This window comes from Strongylocentrotus purpuratus, unplaced genomic scaffold (assembly GCF_000002235.5).
Source record: "Strongylocentrotus purpuratus isolate Spur 01 unplaced genomic scaffold, Spur_5.0 spur5_scaffold_2, whole genome shotgun sequence".
In the NCBI taxonomy this organism is placed as follows: Eukaryota; Metazoa; Echinodermata; class Echinoidea; order Camarodonta; family Strongylocentrotidae; genus Strongylocentrotus; species Strongylocentrotus purpuratus.
Window position 1 is genome coordinate 10,525,933 of NW_022145605.1, and position 19,131 is coordinate 10,545,063.

The window sequence follows — 19,131 nt, forward strand, 5'->3', positions numbered from 1 at the left end:
TCATGTTTGCCTTGAATTCAACAAAGCTCTGCATCATCAAGGAAAGTTCTATCAAGTTCTCAAACAGTCATTACCGTGAATTAGGCCTTCATCTTGCGATGCTCAAGTTCCTTTCATCCTTCCCCTCAGTAGTCCAATTTCCTCGTCATCCTCCTTCTCATCAAGACCCATTCCATCTCGCCGTCCTCCATCGCAAACCTCTTGCGAACCCACAATTCCTCCATAATCAGTTTATATCCTGTTCAACTTGAAATCCGACTCCGCAAACGCGAAATGCCCAGCGCCCAACCAAATATTGGCACTTCACGTCTCGGCTTGCAATCTGAAGGTGACAGCGGTTTATTACCATGTCGTGCACCAGGTGTCTTTGTTCCCGTTTACGCTTCTCCATATTTTTTTTCTTCCTCCCACGTCTGCTCCTGCTTCTAGTTTTCTCACTTAGACCGTAGCTTCGGTAAGGAATTCCTAAGCGATGAAACGTAAGCCATTTGAGGTTAAGACCCCTAGCGCGCGGAACGTCTCCCCCCAGATTCTGATCATTCCGTTTTCATTTACTTCCAGAGAGGCTTGCATTGATTACGACTAAGAGCTCGGAGGTGTACCGTTTGCGATTACGTTTCCACCTCTCTCCTGTCGTAGGAGAGCCGACTCCCCGCGAGCCTGCTCCTGGCTCTCGCAACCAAAAATAAAAGAACCCCCAAACCCAGCACCAAATCACAACGATGGTAATGGCATGATAGATTTGAGATGTAATTTTGATGAGGAACAATTAAGCTGAAATTTCATCTTATGTGTAACATAACAGAGCGATGGCATCTAGTTACTGTTGCCTCCCGGTGGAAAACGGGGTTAGATATATAATGCTTTCATGAATAATTGCCCTGGACAAGTTATTCTAAACATTTCCGGAGTATTAAAGTTGGACTACTAAGGGTTACTGACTTGTTGGTTAGTCTCTGACATTTGGGGGGTGTCAGGTTTTATTTAATTTTGTTAACAACTTTCAAAACATTTTGTGGAGGAGTGTGTATTATCGTTCTGTTTGATCTTCTCCCGTGCTCTACTGCTGAGCTATGTTCACTTTTAATGGTTTGCTTCCTTTGAAATCAAATGATTTGCTTCCTTTGAAATCAAATGATTTAAGATAATCCTTGTTTAAAAAAGCACATATTCAACCTAATTGAAAGAGAATGGGGTAAAAAAGAATCCTTCTGTTCTGCTTTGCGATTATGCATAAATAAATACTTTTGTACAATAGGTGATGGAATACTAAAGAATCAGTTCAAAAAGAAAGAAAAAAAAGGGGGTATTATTTTTTTATTTATCTTGATAAACATAATGAATTTAATATGGTTTTAAAACTGTGTGACAAAAGCATAATGATGAAATTATGATATTAAATGACAACATAATGAATAAAACAAAGTTATAAAAAAGGGAAGGAAAAGATAACAAGAAAATACTGTGGAGGAGAACAACAACAATATTAGATTCTTCTTTAGGAGAAATAAAAATTGTCACATATAGTGTCCTGAGAAAAAGGAATATAATACATTCCCTGACATCAAATCTTCAAACCTAATTTGATCGATGGATCTGTCCCTTTTTTCCAGGTATCGGGGTATCACTTTAAAAGCAAATTTTGTGATAAATTGTGACATCAAGACTGTAAAATTCATTAAGATATTTGATTACTTCATATTTATTCTCTGTATTCAATTTCTCACGTGGGGTATATGTCGTGAGAAATGGTAATAGTTGAAACAATCTCCCTTCGAAAGAAAGTGTCCTTTTCCATCAATTAAATCAAGAGATACAGTTCAGATCTACATTATTCATACCCCTTGAAAACTTGATGTGTTTTTTGTGTGTTTTATGTAACTCAAGAATGAAAGGTGGATCGACCAGTTAAATTGGGACCTTTGTTGAACACTTCTGGATGTAAGTTTCAATAAAGAAATGTTTATTGGGGTAAATCAATTGTTTTCACACACTTAAAAACATTACAAAACTTGATAACGGTATGAATAATTTTAGTTGTTATCCGTACATGTTTCATCCCTGGATAATGTTTGCAATTCTCCTGAATTCTCGGTAAACTTTCAGTTGAAAATTTGTTTTTTAGAACCCTCAACAGATGAATAGTCTACAAATTTACATTTCAGAGAATATGCTTTTTAAAGTTTGTTTGTTATTTTAAACATTTCTTTGTCGACATCTACCCAACATATTTTTTAAAGACTGTACATTGTTGACATTGTTATTAGCATTATTTTAAAATTACTCCTCTGTATCATTTCTTTATGCTATTTGTAAAAAACTAAATACTTCTTTGTTTAACTTGTATTATTAAACTTGTTTCAATGTTCAACTTTTCTATGTGTAATGCTGATTTTTGTCACCACAATAGTTTTATTTCAATTTATATTTATTAGATTATATCACTTTTGTATCTATTCAGGAACAAAAAGTGAAACAGATTGTGTATTCATATCTGATTCCTGTCATCCTGATTGGATGAATTATAATGAAAGTTGAAGAAAAACAATATGTTTATTGCCTGTTAGGAGTCATACGGTTGTGTTTCAGTGTATAAGTCAATGCCTGTGTGACTCCAAAGAAAAAAAAAAAGAAATTTGGATTAATATTGCTGACAAGTGATTCTGTTTACATTGTATAGCTCTTTGATTCTGTTAACCTATCAATCCTCCAAACACCACATCTCCAGTATAATATACGAATCAGAAGCACTTTTTTTCTTGTTTGAAAAAAAAAAGTTTTTGTGAAGAACAATTTTATTTTCAAAATAAGAAATGATTCGAGTGTTGACACTTGATGCAGTAAAGCTGCCGACGCACCATGTCACGAAGAGAGATGCCCTGAAGTTATCCTGTCAATCACACTAAACTTAATCCAATAACCCGACCCGTGGGTCAGACTATACTTGGGGCTATTGTTCACAGTGAATACCAATCAGGGTTGGTCTATGGATTGTGCATGATGGGGGTATTGCTCCCATCTCATGGTAGAGTCTATGGGAGTCACTTTGGGTGCTCTCACCTCCAGAGGGGAAGGGCATGGGGGAGGGGCAAAGGGGGGGGGGGGGGTGGATGCATGGTACTACCATGTCATGATGCATATTCAAATTCAAATTTTTTTTTTTATTGAAATGGAATCCACAGTATTAATTAAATACAATACACATACAAAAAACAAATATATTTATATACATTGAAATAGTTTACAAAGTAATCACTGAAAAAGCGTCAAATATACATTTCTAAATATACAAATAAAATTCCTCAAAATATACAAATAATCAATATATAATTAAAAAATGAGAGTCGAATACAGATTTTATGATTATCTAGTACTTTACTAATATTTACAAAAGAATAATCAAAAGGTTTCAAATGAATAGTCAAATTCAAGATCATCTCTGACAAACAATAAACAAACTAAGAAAGTAGCGTGATCAGTAGCTCCCTTGCTTCCTTATGTCCCATCATATCACCACTCTCTGTGTCAAGCACAACGCTCTTGCAAACAGTCGTCGAACAGGGACAACACCGCAACAAACAACAACAGCAACAACAATCACCGTGGCACATCTAAAGTTGCACTGACATTGAAAGTTGCCAGACAGAACGTTGAGATTCAATTTCGGTAATCAGTCAGGCAGTCCTTGCCACTAAACGAGTCTAGCTGCTAATACCGTAGTAATTCCATAAATTCGCAGAATAGCCTGCTGATATTTGGGACTGTGTTTTTCATGTGCCTTGTCAACCCGTCTTCTCAGCGTGGCCGTCTTCAGGATTCCTTGAGTTGATTAATTATATTTGATTTCCGTGACCTTTGACTGCCACATATTTCTGTTTGTCTGCTTTCCTGTGGCTTAATTTGAAAGGTATCATGTATAGAATTCAAGTACAAGTGACCTATCTTTCTATGTGTGAGAGATATTCAATTACTAATAGGGCAAATTAATGTAAGGTATGTGGTTATTTGTTGTCCGATATGCTACAGAATTCTGCTCATAACTCATCAGATGTGTTGGTTCACTTGGTATAATGTTATATATCAGGTCACAAGATTGCTATAAAATTATCACAAAAATCATAGATGTGGTCAGTAATGTATGGGACAAGGACCTGGGACTTGCCCCAGAAAAGAAAGTTTGGTGATATGAAACTTTGAAAAATTGTTTAAAGTAGATATTCATTGATTTTAAAAACTAACTTTAGTTTCATTATTGCAAAGTTGAAACTTTGATTCGACAAGGTTATCAAAATTTAATGCTTGGAAACATTTGAAGTACTGATTATCATAAATTTCAAAATGCTTAAATACAGCCCCGGCATAGCACCTGAAGAGCTCTCCGAATGCTGCTGAGATGTGTGAGATCACAGTATGGACATGACTTGCACAAGCAGACGATGTCCCATGACATCTCACACATTTTCAGTGCCTGTGTTTTCATCTTCTCTTGAGTTCTTTCTCTTACTTATACCGTCAGGCTAAATGTATAATCTATTGCCTCACTCTAAACCCCGCGCATGTTTTTATTTTGATGACAAATGCAGCAATACAAAAATAAAGGAATCTGTCGCTTTTAAACAAGATATGACGCCATTGTATATTCAGCTGCACACACCGGGTTATGTTAGGCGTTTCAAGATGGAACAAATGCCGTCCTTAACATCATTCAGGGGGTTTTTCAAGTTGAAAGTCTGGTTTCTTTGATTGTTAATTGACCCCTATCCTGTGTATTTACAAGCAAAAGATTTTAGTTTAATATCAGAATCGGGTCATATCCCCTTTTGAATGGTTTGACATGTCATTACATTTATATACACTAAACTCATTATAATTTGTGAAATAATAGCTTTGCAATTATGTTCATTCTCTATGGGATGTTGTCTGCTTGGGCAGTGTTGATCCATATAGTGACGTCATTAAAACATCGTTATTTTTCCGGCGAATTAATCTCTCGTACCCCCAGCTGCTATGGAGGTGGTTGTATTTGGATTTTTATAAATCACCAGATATGTAATTGACCTAAAACTTGTCCAATGGCACTCTGTTAGCTTACCAGTTTCTAATGATACATAAGTTGACATATTTGTGATCTTCTTTGAATTTCACCTTTAAAGGAAATTGTCTTAGGGGAAGAATCTTTCATAAGTTGATATTTATATCCTTCTGGCACAATATTTTGTACCAAAAAAAAAATCACAAAACCTTAGATGAATTTCTTTAGCTTTCTCTTTTTTAGCAGGCATCTTGATTAATATATTTGTAATGTCTCGGGTTTAAAGTGTAGTGTCGCATGTACAAAATGAATGACAGAAGATTACTATTCAGTTAGCTTCAGGTTTCGCAAAGATAGTTTGGAAAGTTGTTTTAAGATTATAGAACAAGAAAGAATCTGCTTCACATTTTCTTTGTAAGTAATAGGAGCTGATCATAAGAGGACTTCCATTAAATGGATGACAGAAAGTGGTGAAACAAATCAATTTCTGTTGCAGGAATAGCATTTTTAAGACATCAATCATGTATCAAACTGAGTACCGTAAGAAGAGATCTGTTTTGGGTGGCTAATTACAGATTGATCACAATCAGATATGTTACAATATTTCAGGGATGAGTAAATTCTTAAAATATTTAAAGGAAACAAAAATAACCATTGGAAACAAAAATACATGAAAAAAGATTTAGGAAAGTGGATGATAAGGCTTTGGAGAGAGAAAATGCCCCCAAGGAAATCTCAGGTTTTCTGAAGAAAATCAACAAAAAGCCCTCCTTGGAAAAAAATAGTAACTTTACAACATGTTCAATCAAGAAGAAAATTTGCTCGAAATCGATCTGATGAAATCAGTATTGATCCTTTTACCTGTATATGGGGAGCTCAGAGGGGCTGGATTGTGCAATCAAAAAGTTGTTTTTCCTCTTTTCCCCCTTGTTTTCCCTCTTTCTCCCCCTTTTTTTCCCTCTTTCCCCCTTGTTTTCCCTCTTTCTCCCTTGTTTTCCCTCTTTCCCCCCTTGTTTTCATGTTTTTAGAGTATGTATAAATGAGAAAGCTTTTATTTCCAGACAGGGAAATCAATAGCGTGAAAGTAAGATATATTGATATGGGTTTAAAGTTGCTCTCGAGGTTTGTTTTTCTTTGTCGAGTCTCTCTCTCTCTCTCTTTCTCTCTCTCTCTCTTTCTCTCTCTCTCTCTTTCTCTCTCTCTCTCACTCTATCTATCTTTTCCTCTTTCTCTCCATCTCACACACTCTCTTTCTGCCTCTTATCACAAATTTTTCACCTTGTGCCTTATTCGTTCTCCTTTCTAGATGACCCAACTTTTTCTCTTATATCTTTAATTCTCTTTCTCACCATTATCTTCACGTTAGAGAGAGAGAGAGAGAGAGAGAGAGAGAGAGAGAGAGAGAAAGAGAGAGAGATGGGGGGTGGGATTAGGAAAAGCATGAAAATGAGAGGAAAAGGAAAACGGGATGGAAATAGTGAGGAAAATAGATGAAAGGACGAGAGTGAGAAAGAGAAAACAATGAGGGAAAGGGGGGGGGGGGGGGGGGGAAGGAAACAAGTAAGAAAATAACAACAGTATATTCATGTGACATACTTGTTTCATGTGAATGTGTGATTATCTTGAGTAAGACAAATAATCTCTTGAATGTAAGAAGACTGAAAGGGAAGGAAAAAAGCATATCCTCATTGTGTATTCAAAGCTGTGGGATTCAATGATGAATGAGGTACTCTTGATTAGATTGAATAATCCTGCTCAAAATGTAAATTTACCAACTTTCTTGCAAGGATTCATTTTGTTGCAAGACAAATCACATTGATAATGCAGAGAGCATTGTATTCTTTTATGTTTATCAAGTGCAAATGCACATCACAGAAATAAAGAGAACTCTCTTTTTTTTTTAGGGGATTGCATGTATCAAAGGGAAGAGAACCACAATAAATGAGCAGGCATGTCTTAATGTCATGATTCTCTCAAGGATTTGAGATGGAAAACAAACATTCACAGACTGCTTCTATTTTAAGATTTGTTGTTCGGGGTTGGGGGAGGGGGAGGGGGCAGAAAGAGGAAAGAACCATAATATTTTAGCTGGCATATCCAATCAAATTATCATGAATGTATATGAGATGAAATACAAATATCCACAGACATCCATCTCAACTTCATGTTGGAAAAAAAAAACCAAATGTACTCTCAGCTACTCAAGATGGGCATGGGGAGGCAGTCAGAAGTATAGATGGATCGAGAGAGGGGGAGTAAAAATAAAAAAAGACGAAAATTCCCTGCACATACAAATTATAGTGTTTGAAGATTGCCCCGGTACATGTACCCTGTCAGATTTAGTTTATTGGACCCGCCAATAACCGCTTCAAATTTTATTCCGATTGTGATTGATGTATCTCAACGCAATTGCAGAGACTGGAAAAGGTCAGAAAGAGTCGCATCTCCTTGCCAAAATTGAAATTTGAAGAGATTTATTGAATTGGCTTCACAGGGCTTCCAGTTATTGAGGCTGAAAATACAGAATGATAATAAGAAACAAAATGTATGTGTATTCTTGATGCGCTCATGTGGCGTGGTTTAATATGGACCAAATTCATCTTCGGTGTTTTCATTTTCCCCCATTTTTTGCCGGGAAGAAGTCAGCCGTTAGAGGGGAATATTATATTGGAAAAATAGATATTGATTCGACCTTCCGTTTGGGCCTCAGAATCTTTCCCTCAAAATGAATATGTGAGGATGTTTGTGTCGTCTGTTTTCAGTCTGTTTTTGGATGTGTTTTTAACTTGAATGATTTTCTTTTCTAGAAAAAATAATTGCACAGCTTTTGTCAGAAACTGCTACTTCTAATGTCTGTTTTCATAGCAAGTGCTAAATCAACAAGAAGAAAAGAGAAGAAATTACATTGATTTTATAATTACATATGACTTATTTATCAATTTCGAAATTTCAATCTGCACAGTGTCTTCATACTACATTTTGAATTCAAAATATTGATATGAACTTGATTTTCAACTGAAAATCATACTGATTTAAAAAATATTTCTTTTTATCAATCCTATTTCTCTCGTTCATCTCATTGCATTGTGTCACTCAAATTATTTTAGTACCAAGGTTGTTTTTGTTCTTTTCTTTTTGCTCATATTTATTTATACCCTTTACAAGGATATACCTAAATAATGTTATAATTTGATTGTGGATTTTGCTAGAGTTTATATTAGAAAAGTGCATTCCCAAGTAATTGAATTGATTCTCTGAAGTGGCAAAAAAGGGGAATGCACTTGTTGTACAAGTGTTGCAGAGTTCTATATACTGCGATGACATTGAATGTATTGATTAGGTATATTCCCATGGTTGAGCTTTCAGCGCAAGTGTGTCTGCTAGCTAAAGTGATTACTTTACATCTATGCATGTCTGTATTTAAAATAAACAACGTAAGTGTTAAGTTTTTTCAGTGGAAAGTACAGTATGAAGACACTGTGCAGAATGAAATATTTATATAGACAACCCTGTAGCTGATTACCATTCAACAACCAACATTATCTTAAAAGATTCTATTTAGTAGCCTTCTTTGTAGTGACGATTTATTCACGTTGTTTCCCAATTTGTCACAGAGAAGAAAAGCACCCCTGAAAGTTTTTAGAAAAGCATCTCTGAAACTTTAAGAAAAAATGATAATAATAATAATTATATTTGCTTATATATGTAGCGACTAACTTTATCAGAAGTCTCTAAGCACTCTACAATAATGCAGCATAATTACCCTGGCTTTAGCAGTGCAGCTGTTACGCGCGCTGCGTTTCAAGGAATAAATTCCTACCAGGTACCCATTCACTTCACCTGGGTGGAGTGTGGCAAATGTAGATCAATGTCTTGCCAAAGGACATTAGTGCGGCGGATGACTATTCTAATTAGAGCATTAATCTCCATAGTCTCAACTCATATAAGCTTGTTTTCCATCATCTGTCAGACACATACGTGTGTCCAGTTTGTATTTTCAAAAGTTTAACAGTATCTATGATTATTGAGATGGGATAGATTCAAAATCCATGTTGTGATAAGTCTCTTAGTGTAGCTATGTATTATCTGTTTGGCTCCAAATGTACTGTATATATTATGAAGTGGTCATGTGTAATGGTTAAACAAACAGAACACACATTAGGAAAATAGATACCAACATGAATGTGTTATTTCAGGCCGATGCTAGAGTGCTTTGGGGAATGGAATAGTCTGCCCTTGAAAAGTAATATTATTCCATGGTTAACCGCCGATCCATAAACTACAGTACCATAGATAGAAGCTCTGAGTTGAGCTTCCAACATTAAATGTAAGCGTTATTTGAGTTGGCTTTTCATGTTTTACTTTATTTTCTACATACTCTTTAAGTAACCTAACCCTAACCCATAAAATGCCAGATAAACTTTTAATTGATAATAGCTGTACACAATTTTTAAAGACAAGTGATTCCTCTTTAAGGTTATTTGAATAAGACGGTATTAAAAAAGAAGAAGACCTCATAAGGTATCAGCTGAACATTGCAAAGTTCCATTACGACAAGTTAAACTCTAAAAAAGTCTAAATTTTAGTTAAATATCAAATGTTTTCTTAGTTCTGAACGGTGCAATTTTAGATTCCCAGTGATCTTCCCATTTGACATTGGTATCAGTTGTCTCCTCTGAGAGCGAGAAGGATGTAAACTCATCCTTTTCCACAGAAATATTAATGCCCTTCTGGCTCTCAACAGACTCCCTATGATATTAAGAGAAGGATGGTTTAGATTGAAGTGCAGATGATTTGAAGAAGTATAATGTCATGGTCACGTGATGGCAGATTGATGTGACGGTGTTGTTTCAGCTTGCTGCGGCCAGACAAGTATTGGATTGGGAGACCATTTATCACAACATGATACCGGTTTAAATGCATTACCGGGCTGTTGCGGACACCCCAGCGAATGACCGTACAAATATGCTTCAAGCCCTTGCTTGCTGTGAGGTACTGGATCTGTATGTACAAATATCTCACTAAATATTGAGGCAAAACTTGAAATTCTGTAGCTCACATATTTGGTGGCCATTTTATGTCTTAAAGTGCGTTGAGCACATTGCCTGTTTGGAGCCAGAAGGGTGTTAACTTTGTGTAAAATGATAGGAGTGAATGTCCTTCTGGCTCCAAACAGATGAGTTACATGTAGAAGAACCAAGGAGTTACTAGCACTCCTTGGTATAGAACCAATAAAATATGAGGAATCATCTGTTAAGAGCCAGAAGAGTAGTAGCACTGCAAAGTGCGATGAGTGAATGCCTGTCTCCCTATTCAGCACATGATGTAATTGGATTTTTAATTTTTTTTTAAAACTTCCAACAGGTTAGCATTAAGCATGTTGTTTGGAAACTGCCTTATCTACAAGAGAAAAATTTACCAAGACATTAAGAGAAAGAGATGCGATGAAATTGGCAACAATAGTCAAATTTGACTAATAGCCATTATAATACCAAATGAAGAAGAAGAAGAAGAGAAAAAGAAATGTGAAGATAGTTCAATGAGTGATTTTCCCTCTGGATGGTGAGATTTTTCACTATGTCTCAACAACACAGATACACTTGTCTGCTGAATGCCAGAAGGGCTTTAACTTTATGCAAAGTTTTATGAATCAACAACCTACTTGCTCTCAGCAGATACAGTTTCTTAGGAAAGGAGGAAAGGAAAAAAGGAGTAGGAAGAAGAAGGTGAAAGGAAAAATGTTATAAATAGATTCTTTGATTAAAGATCGATGCAATGCCTTCAGCCATTCGAAAGAAGCGAATAGAGAAAGAAGAAAAGTAGAGTAGGTGTTAGAGAAAGTCAGTTTGTCAGAGAGATTGCAACATGCTTATTCAGTTCGTTAATTATCTCCCTACGAACTGAAGCATAGGAAGAGTTATTTTAGCAGCAAACAGACAATCTTGCCGTCAGCATCATGTCAGCTCTGAATACTGAATGAGACGAGAATGTTGTAGCGATATCCATACATCTCATGTCGTGACCCTTGCATTGTAAGACTGTATCGTACTATCAGTACTCACTGTTTATCATCTAGTTGGACTTTCTAAAAAGGGAAAACTACTCACTTTATGCTTGAGATGTTCATGAAAACAGAGAGAAGGTCTTGTCAGGGCTTTTTGAATGAAAGAAAAAATAAACAAAGTCACGTCAGGTAACTGAATTTTGTGAACATCCTGCCAATACAGCATATGCCACTTGGGCACGATGTGACCAGACAAGCGCATCAAAGAAAGCAGGAATTGGGAAAATCACTGACCCACACCCAGAAGGGTGGTGTGGTAATGCATTTCTCTCTTCTACATGATCTAATTCACATTTTGCTCTCTCTCTTTCTCTATCTTCTGTACCATTATCTGTCTATTTTCTCACTTTTTACTGATCTGCTTTCTCTCTCTTTCTTTTGCTGCATCCTGCTCATATAGGTTTTGTTTGTCCTTATACTCTTTCTCCTACATTTCAGGCTACCTGTACAAGCATAATTAGTTGCTGTCCCTTTTCTATCCATCCCCTCTTTCTCTCTCTCTCTCTCTCTCTCTCTCTCTCTCTCTCTCTCTCTCTCTCTCTCTCTTCTCTCTCTTTCTCTCTTTCTCTCTCCTACCCCTTCTTCTAAATAGCCCCCACCCCATTATCCCCTTCCTTCTTTTCTGCTCTTTCTTTAGATCAAACGGGCAAGTGAGAGAGATAAAGATAACAAAAAACACAAGGCAAGAGAGAAAGAAAATAGGGGTAGAATGAGAGAGGCAAAGATAGAGAAAGATAGATTGAGAAAGGGAAAGGGTAGATTAAGAGAGAGAGAGAGAGAGAGAGAGAGAGAGAGAGAGAGAGAGAGAGAGACATGGAGGAAGATAGGCAGATGAAAGAACCAGATTTGAGAATAGCTCAAGTAATGGACAAAGAAGGAGATAATTGGCACACAATTTGATTTCCAATTGAAGTAGGAGGAGGAAGAATATAATAGAGCTCTGAACAAGAATTTGTCCTATGGAGTAAGATGAGTGATTAATTTGAAGAACTTGAGTGGAAAATGGCCCGTGCGTTATTGATTTCACCTTGCTCTACATTCTGCACGAATTGGCTTCATGATTTTGTACTGTTCAGCTCTGCTTAAAGGAATGAAAATTGTCATTTTGCAATTATTTTTCAGTTCGTTATTGTGGAATTTATCATTAGAAACATTACTGGCTACTGTACTTGAGGCAGTAAAAGCAATGATAAATGAATGAAGAAAAAAATCCTATCATTTTTGTTGTTGAAATTACATTCAAAATTATGTTTATATTTTATTACCTGGACCCTGTTGCTTAAACTTAACATGGATGGTAACTTTGCCATAAATGCTAACTTTCATGAATATTGATGGCAAAGTTACCATCAGAAATCAGTTTTATGCAACACGGCCCTGGTACTAAGATATACCGGTTAATATTACTTTGAGTATGTTTGAAATTCTACATTGTCTTTTAAAAAAAACCTTAAACTAATAAGTCAATGTTGGAAAATATGCTCTCAGGTTACATACTTATTACATTCTTTTTTTATTTGTTGCAAGTTTTTGCAGATTTTATTGTCGATAAATGATGTATTATAAGACGACAACTGTTCGGAACACGATTACGAGACTCTCGGAATCAACCTCAGGTGATGTCATTAGCCTCAGTTAAATATGTAAATATGACAGTGATGTATTACATAATCTAATCTTGATTCCAAGGGATTTACAATAGGGTATCTAAAGTGCTCTTCAGTTGATTTATTGAAAGTCTTGTCAAATTAATGCTTTTCATTTCTTGTAATTTTGTTATCCCATTTTCCCCTTTTCTGCAGGCCCTTGATTTACAACAGGCGGTGAACCAGAATGCATTTCTAACCAAACAGTTGGGAGATCTACACCGAAAACTTTCTCTTCTTGATCAGGTAGGATGATCTAGTGCGATGATGGTAGTTACTATTGTGCTGGTGGACCTGGTGGTGGTGATGGTGGTAATGGTTGCCATGATGTTGGTGGTGTTGGTGGTAACAGTGGTGACGGTGGTAGTGGTAGTATTGATATTGGTGTTGGTGGTGACGGTGTTAGCAGTAGTGTTGGTGATTAGTGATGATGGTGGTAATGTTGATGGTAGTGTTGGTGATGGTTGTGGTACTGGTGGTGATGCTGTAGCTTTGATAGTGATTGTGTTGCTCTCAATATGTAAAGTTGTATGGGTATCTTGCTCGCTAGCTCTCATATTTTGTTTTCCTGGATAAAAAAACCCTGATAACAGCCTGAACATAAATATCACACAAATTACTTCTTAGATGCTGCTTGTATGTATCTGCTTGCATGGTGATGTAGATATATACAGTAGGCTTGTGGTTGCACCATGTGAGAGAGAGAGAGAGGATTGAGGAGTCCTGAAAAGGACTCTCGGTAATCTTTCTTAAGGGTGTGTAGTCCTGAAAAGGACTGTTGGTGTAGTCTTGAAAAAGAATGTTGGTTATCTTTCTTAGCTTGTTGGAGACGATGGGTGGCGGGAATGGCTACTGTATATAAAACTACTTCTTTTTTCCTTTTCCCCCCATTGTCACCTCTCTTGTCTCTAGGTACTAGAAGAATGCCGTCAGTTGAGGGAAGACTTCACGGACCAGCGCCAAATCCTTCACTCAACGATCGCCGAGAGAGATTGGCTCAGAGACTCTGTCATCAAGTTAAACAGTGATATAGCAGTAAGTCTTTCTCTTCATTTCCTCTGGTTTAATCCCCCTGATCCAACAATCCTATGGTCTTTATATGTTTCATTAATTTACGTTTGCCGTTCTCCACCCGGTGATGTAAATATATATCTGGTATAGGAAGAAATTCCTTGGATGTCGGAGCAGCTTATCAGGCTACTAGAAATGCATAATGCTACTGTTGTTGTTCTTTTTCTTCTTGTTCTTCTTTTTTCTCTTGTTCTTCTTTTTGTTCTTCTTTTTCTTTTTCTTCTCCTTCTTCTTTTTCTTCTTCTTCTTCTTCTTCTTCTTCTTCTTCTTCTCCTTCTCCTTTTTCTTCTTCTTCTTCTCCTTTTCTTCTTCTACTTTTTCTCATTCTCCTTCTTCTTCTTCTCCTTCTTCTTCTCCTTTTTCTTCTTCTTCTTCTTCTTCTCCTTTTTCTTCTTCTCCTTCTTCTTCTCCTTTTTCTTTTTCTTCTTCTTCTTCTTCTACTTTTTCTCATTCTCCTTCTTCTTCTTCTTCTTCTTCTTCTTCTACTTCTACTTCTCCTTCTTCTTCTTCTTCTTCTTCTTCTTCTTCTTCTTCTTCTTCTTCTTCTTCTTCTTCTTCTACCTCTACTTCTTCTTCTTCTTCTTCTTTTTTTCTTCTTTATCTTCCTCTTATCATCATCATTATCATCATGATTAGCATATCCTAACAACCCTCTAACACCACTATACATTTCCTCGCGCATATATTTCATAGAGCCTTATGTGGCTTTATATTCTGGTGTCTGTATATTCCAATGTCTCTGCTAAGAGCCATGCAGTGATACAAAGATAGGAGTCAATGCCCTTCTGGCACTCTGCAGATGGCAAACACTTCTAATAAATGCGCTAAAATAATTACTGTTTCTTAGGTGTCTATTTGGCACATGTAACATGTGATATATAAATGACCAAGGCAACAGGCTATGGTCAATATTGATTGCAGAACAACACATTCTACGATAAGTGCTTGAAAAACACGTATGCTGTAAATAGGAACTACCTGTTCTTTGCCACTCTTGGAACATGCATATGATGTACACGCATATTTCTGTCCGTCTTTTGGTCACGTCATGTAGGAAGTTGGCTCCTCAAAAGTACAGATTTTCACCTCAGAAATCCACCCTCGGTGTTTATAGATTCTTCTGGCCGAACATCTGCTAAGCGACAAAATAACACTGGATTCGGAAGAAAAGAGGAAATATTTTCACAAGTGGCAGGCATTTTCCCCTCTTCCTCTGTATTTTATCAAGAAGTTGTGCTGGGTGATGTGCACTTTCAGAGGATGATAATTTGTTTTCTCTTCTGCAGTAGTGTTATAGTTGGTGTTTTGGGAGTAAAACAACCATGACATTATTGCTCAACAAATCTTGGAGTGATTTGATTTAGGTTATTAGTCTGCCTTGACTTGATTTAGATTCTTATGTTTCTTGTCATGTTCCTCTCCTCATATATCTCTATTCTTTTATCTGTGTGTTTTCTCTTGTCTTCTCTCTCTCTGTCTGTCTGTCTGTCTCTCTCTCTCTCTCCCTCTCTCTTCTACTCTTATATATTTGTTTGCCCCTCTCTTTCTCTCTCTCTTTCTCTCTCTCTGTCCCTCTCTCTCTCTCTCTCTCTCACACACACACACACACACACTCTTTTTTTCTCTCTCTCTCACTCTTTCTTTCTCCTCATCTCCTCTGCTTTCCTTAATGCCCTTATTTTGCCATCTCTTCCCTTTCCCTTCTTAGATACCGGCCTGCTTCTTCCCCCCCCCCCTTTCTTTATTCACAAGTTTCTTTTTCTGTAAACCGGCCTTTTCTATTATTCCTGTTTGCTATTCGATCCCCAAACTACCCACATCAACTATTCCCCAACTACTTTATTATCTCTTTCTTTCTCCCCCTACCCCCTCCCTCTCTCTCTCTCTCTCTCTCTCTCTTTCTCTCTCTCTCTCTCTCTGTCTCTCTCTCTTTCTCTTTCTCTTTCTCTCTCATATTTCAATTCCTCATCCTTGCAAACAAATGGTTCTCTTATACAGTTGCAGGGTTTATACTGATAGTCTAGATGAGCATTAAGTCTAACATTATGCTAAAGAGGCCTTTTAGCTCTCAACATAAGTGATAATTCAGTTCATATCAGCCATGTCCAATTATTTGATTCTCATTCAACCCAGTCAGAGATCGCAAGGGGGGGGGGGGGGGGATCAAGTCTGAGAAAACTTTCTAAAGCTCCGCCATTATCTCTCCCATACTGCAAATTTTGCCCTTAATGTGTTCTCTTCCTTGCTTCACTTCCGTTGCCATTGTCACATTGCCTAATGTAACTTGTTTGCTCTAACAGTGGTAATGTGGAGAGCCTCTGTCCCGTCCATCTTCTATGCAAATTTGAAGCTTTAGTGTTTCAGTCAAAACCTTTTACGGGAGCTTCACTCATGTTTGCCTCATTCTTTGTTGTTTTTCATAGGGTAGAAGCGTTTTCAGGAAAAACCTGTTTTGTCAGCATCTGGTTTAATGATGCCCTCTCTTTACTACTAGACAAACAGCGCACTCTCTCTCTCTCTCTCTCTTTTTCTTTCTCCCCCTCCCCCTTTCTCTATCTCTCTATCTCTCTATAGCTCTCCCCACCCCCACTCTCTTTCACATTTTCTACTTACCTCTTATTCTATTTTCCCCTCTATCTTTATTTCTTTCTGGGCCTCCTTTTTCTTTTTTTCTTTGTCCATATTTGCTACGATACCATTCACTCCTCTCTCTATTCTGTTCATTTGTCTCTCCTACCAGTTTCTCCACACTCCTTTTTTTCTGTCTCTTTTTTTTCACTGTCTCTTGGTCTTCTGTACCTATCTCTTCTCTCTCTCTCTCTTTAATATTGCACTCTCCCTATCAGATATGCCATCACACCAATCTACATGTATCTTTCAGTCAATCTTTATCAGCCTAGGCATATCTCTTATATTTTTGTCAGACTGACTCTTTGGCTATCTTCCTCAATCAATCTCTGCCTATCTTCTTCATTCTATCTTCTCCATCATGTCTCTTGGCCCATCTTCTTTAGTCTCTTTGTTACCCTCCTTATCTCCAATTATGCTAAGGTTGTTTGGCTTGACAGCCAGCTTGTTATCAGAGCCCCCAAAGAGCGCCTCCGCCAAGAAGAAGACGAGCGGCGCTGCGCCCACCACATCAACATGTGCCCTGCGAAAATGGGGAGAATTGGAGCAGATAATCAGGAATGAACGGAACAAAAGTCACCAAAATTGCAACACGTGGACGGGCTGTGAAAGGAAATGTCATCACAGTCCGCAAGGGGGTTAAACACGGGACTTATCTCACAAAGCCCAACGTCTCCACAATGCCTCCTCGGCGAACATTTACCAGAGGAAAAAGATAGTATCCATCTAATTTATCATCACCTTTTACGGTGTATTTTAATGAAACCTGTTTAAGGTGGGTGTACATTCCCCCTCAAGTGATTTTAATTAACGGGACTCGGCGCTGGGTGTAGAGGGAAATGGCAAAATTTAGAGGTATGGAGGTCTTGTACGAGAAACCCTGCCTCTATTATTCCAAGTTATTCTGTAATGGTATAAGATAAACATTCAGTTATAGAGTATGTATGTATAATCGTTTAAATGGTATTTTCACAGCTGCTTTCTTCTGTCATTGTTGGTCTGAACCTTGACTTTAGGGGATCACATTAGCACATTTTCCTTCCTTGCAGCATATGTTAATGTAGTTGTATTGTCAACTGAAATGCGGTGGGTTTGGTTGGTTGTCTTTCTCGCCTGACTGTTTAATTCTCTTTCATTTTCCTTCTCTGCATCTCTCTCTCTCTCTATCTCTCTCTGTTCTTTCTCTCTCTTTCTCTTTCTCTCTTGCTTCCTCTATTTCTCTTGTTGCCCTTCCGTATTACTCTCTTTTATCATTCTCACCGTATTCTCTCTCCCCTCTCTCTATTTCCCTCTTTCTCTCACTATCTCTCATTCCCTTTTTTCTTCACCTTTCTTTCTCTCCAATAATCACCCTGAACTTGTCTTCTCCATGTTTTTTCACTCTCTCTTGCCACTCCCAATCTCCCCTCCTCTCCCCTCTCTTCTCTCACCTTCTCTCACCCTCTCATTATTCTTTCATCACTTCCACCTACTATGTCTCTCTCTATGTTTACGCAGCATGTACTTAAGCCCAATCTAGACATCTTCCGTCATAGGATACTTAATCATATCAGCATCGGACAAACATCGATATCTTGTGTCGCAACGAGCCCAGAAGTAGGCTGCGAAAGAAAAATTAGAACTCAGTAAAAACACAACAGCCTAAAAAAGCAAGACAAGTGCTTTTACTCCAATGAGTTTTCAAGAGTTGTTGTTGTTCCAAGCGCCTTCTGCCTTACAACGCCTCCTGCTTTACAATGTCTTCTTCTGCCTCGCAACGTCTTGTTCTAATTCTGTCAGGCCATGTAAGAAGTGCTTAGACTGTGTAGACGGAGGAGAAAGTACCGGAACATTGCCGAATTCAAGAGCCTGCGAATGTTGGCATGGTGACGGCCCATTCCGTTAATTAGATGCAGTCCAACCCTGTTTTAGTTGGCCCACCTCCTTACAATCGTCGTCTGTATATATTGATCATCTTGAATGTCCTACTTAAGCAAGAACTAATGGTGTAGAACTTGGCTAGAAAGGATCTGTGTGTGCAGTAGCACCTGTATTTGTTTCTCTTGGGATTATTGTAATAGACCGATGTAAATCTATAACCATAATGTGTGTATAAAGACTTTGTACTCCATGATGCTGTCATAGTCTCCTTAGGCAATACACCTTGGATGCTGTCCGATTTTTTTTCTTTCTTAAAATGTTGGCTTCCTATATGAAAGATGCATCCTGTGACACAGATTAAATGCACTTCTTGCTCTATTTAGTAGAACTGTGGCCGGAGCTCCAATTTTAGCATATGTACCTGGTGAGATGCAACTATCATCGAATTACCATAGGTCAAAAGTGATACTTTAAGGTGTCCCAGGTATAGATAAATCTTTTAACAATGGTTTGGTCTCTTCTCCCTATCCTAATATGCGATGTTCGCCTAGAGAGGAGCCATGAGCCATCATTTTGCATTTAAGGCATCAATCTGTTGTGTAAACGCCACTTATTTTGTGTTCCAAGCGATGCTTCAAAGTGTGGTGTAAACACTTCTTTTACTCTATGAGGTCGGTTTGCAGCATACAACTCTGTCTACAGCTCTCAATCTCTCTCGGAGGACTAGGGGATTTACTGTGACTGAAAACAATACTCGCAATGTTTCAAACAAACGTGACCTGGTATCCATGAAGATCCCACTAGCCTTTTTTTTAAAATCTCGCACTCTC

The 19,131-nt window shown here is 37.6% G+C and overlaps 1 protein-coding gene across 7 annotated transcripts in view; it reads left to right on the top strand.

Annotated features, from left to right (window-relative positions):
- Nucleotides 1-19,131, top strand: part of LOC578834 (RIMS-binding protein 2) — a 96,508-nt gene that overhangs the window by 24,909 nt on the left and 52,468 nt on the right. For all 7 annotated transcript variants that reach the window (XM_030991629.1, XM_030991630.1, XM_030991633.1 and 4 more), the window contains exons 3-4: nucleotides 12,899-12,988; nucleotides 13,655-13,777. In XM_030991629.1, coding sequence (XP_030847489.1) covers nucleotides 12,899-12,988; nucleotides 13,655-13,777 — 213 coding nt within the window. The remainder of the gene's footprint in view (nucleotides 1-12,898; nucleotides 12,989-13,654; nucleotides 13,778-19,131) is intronic.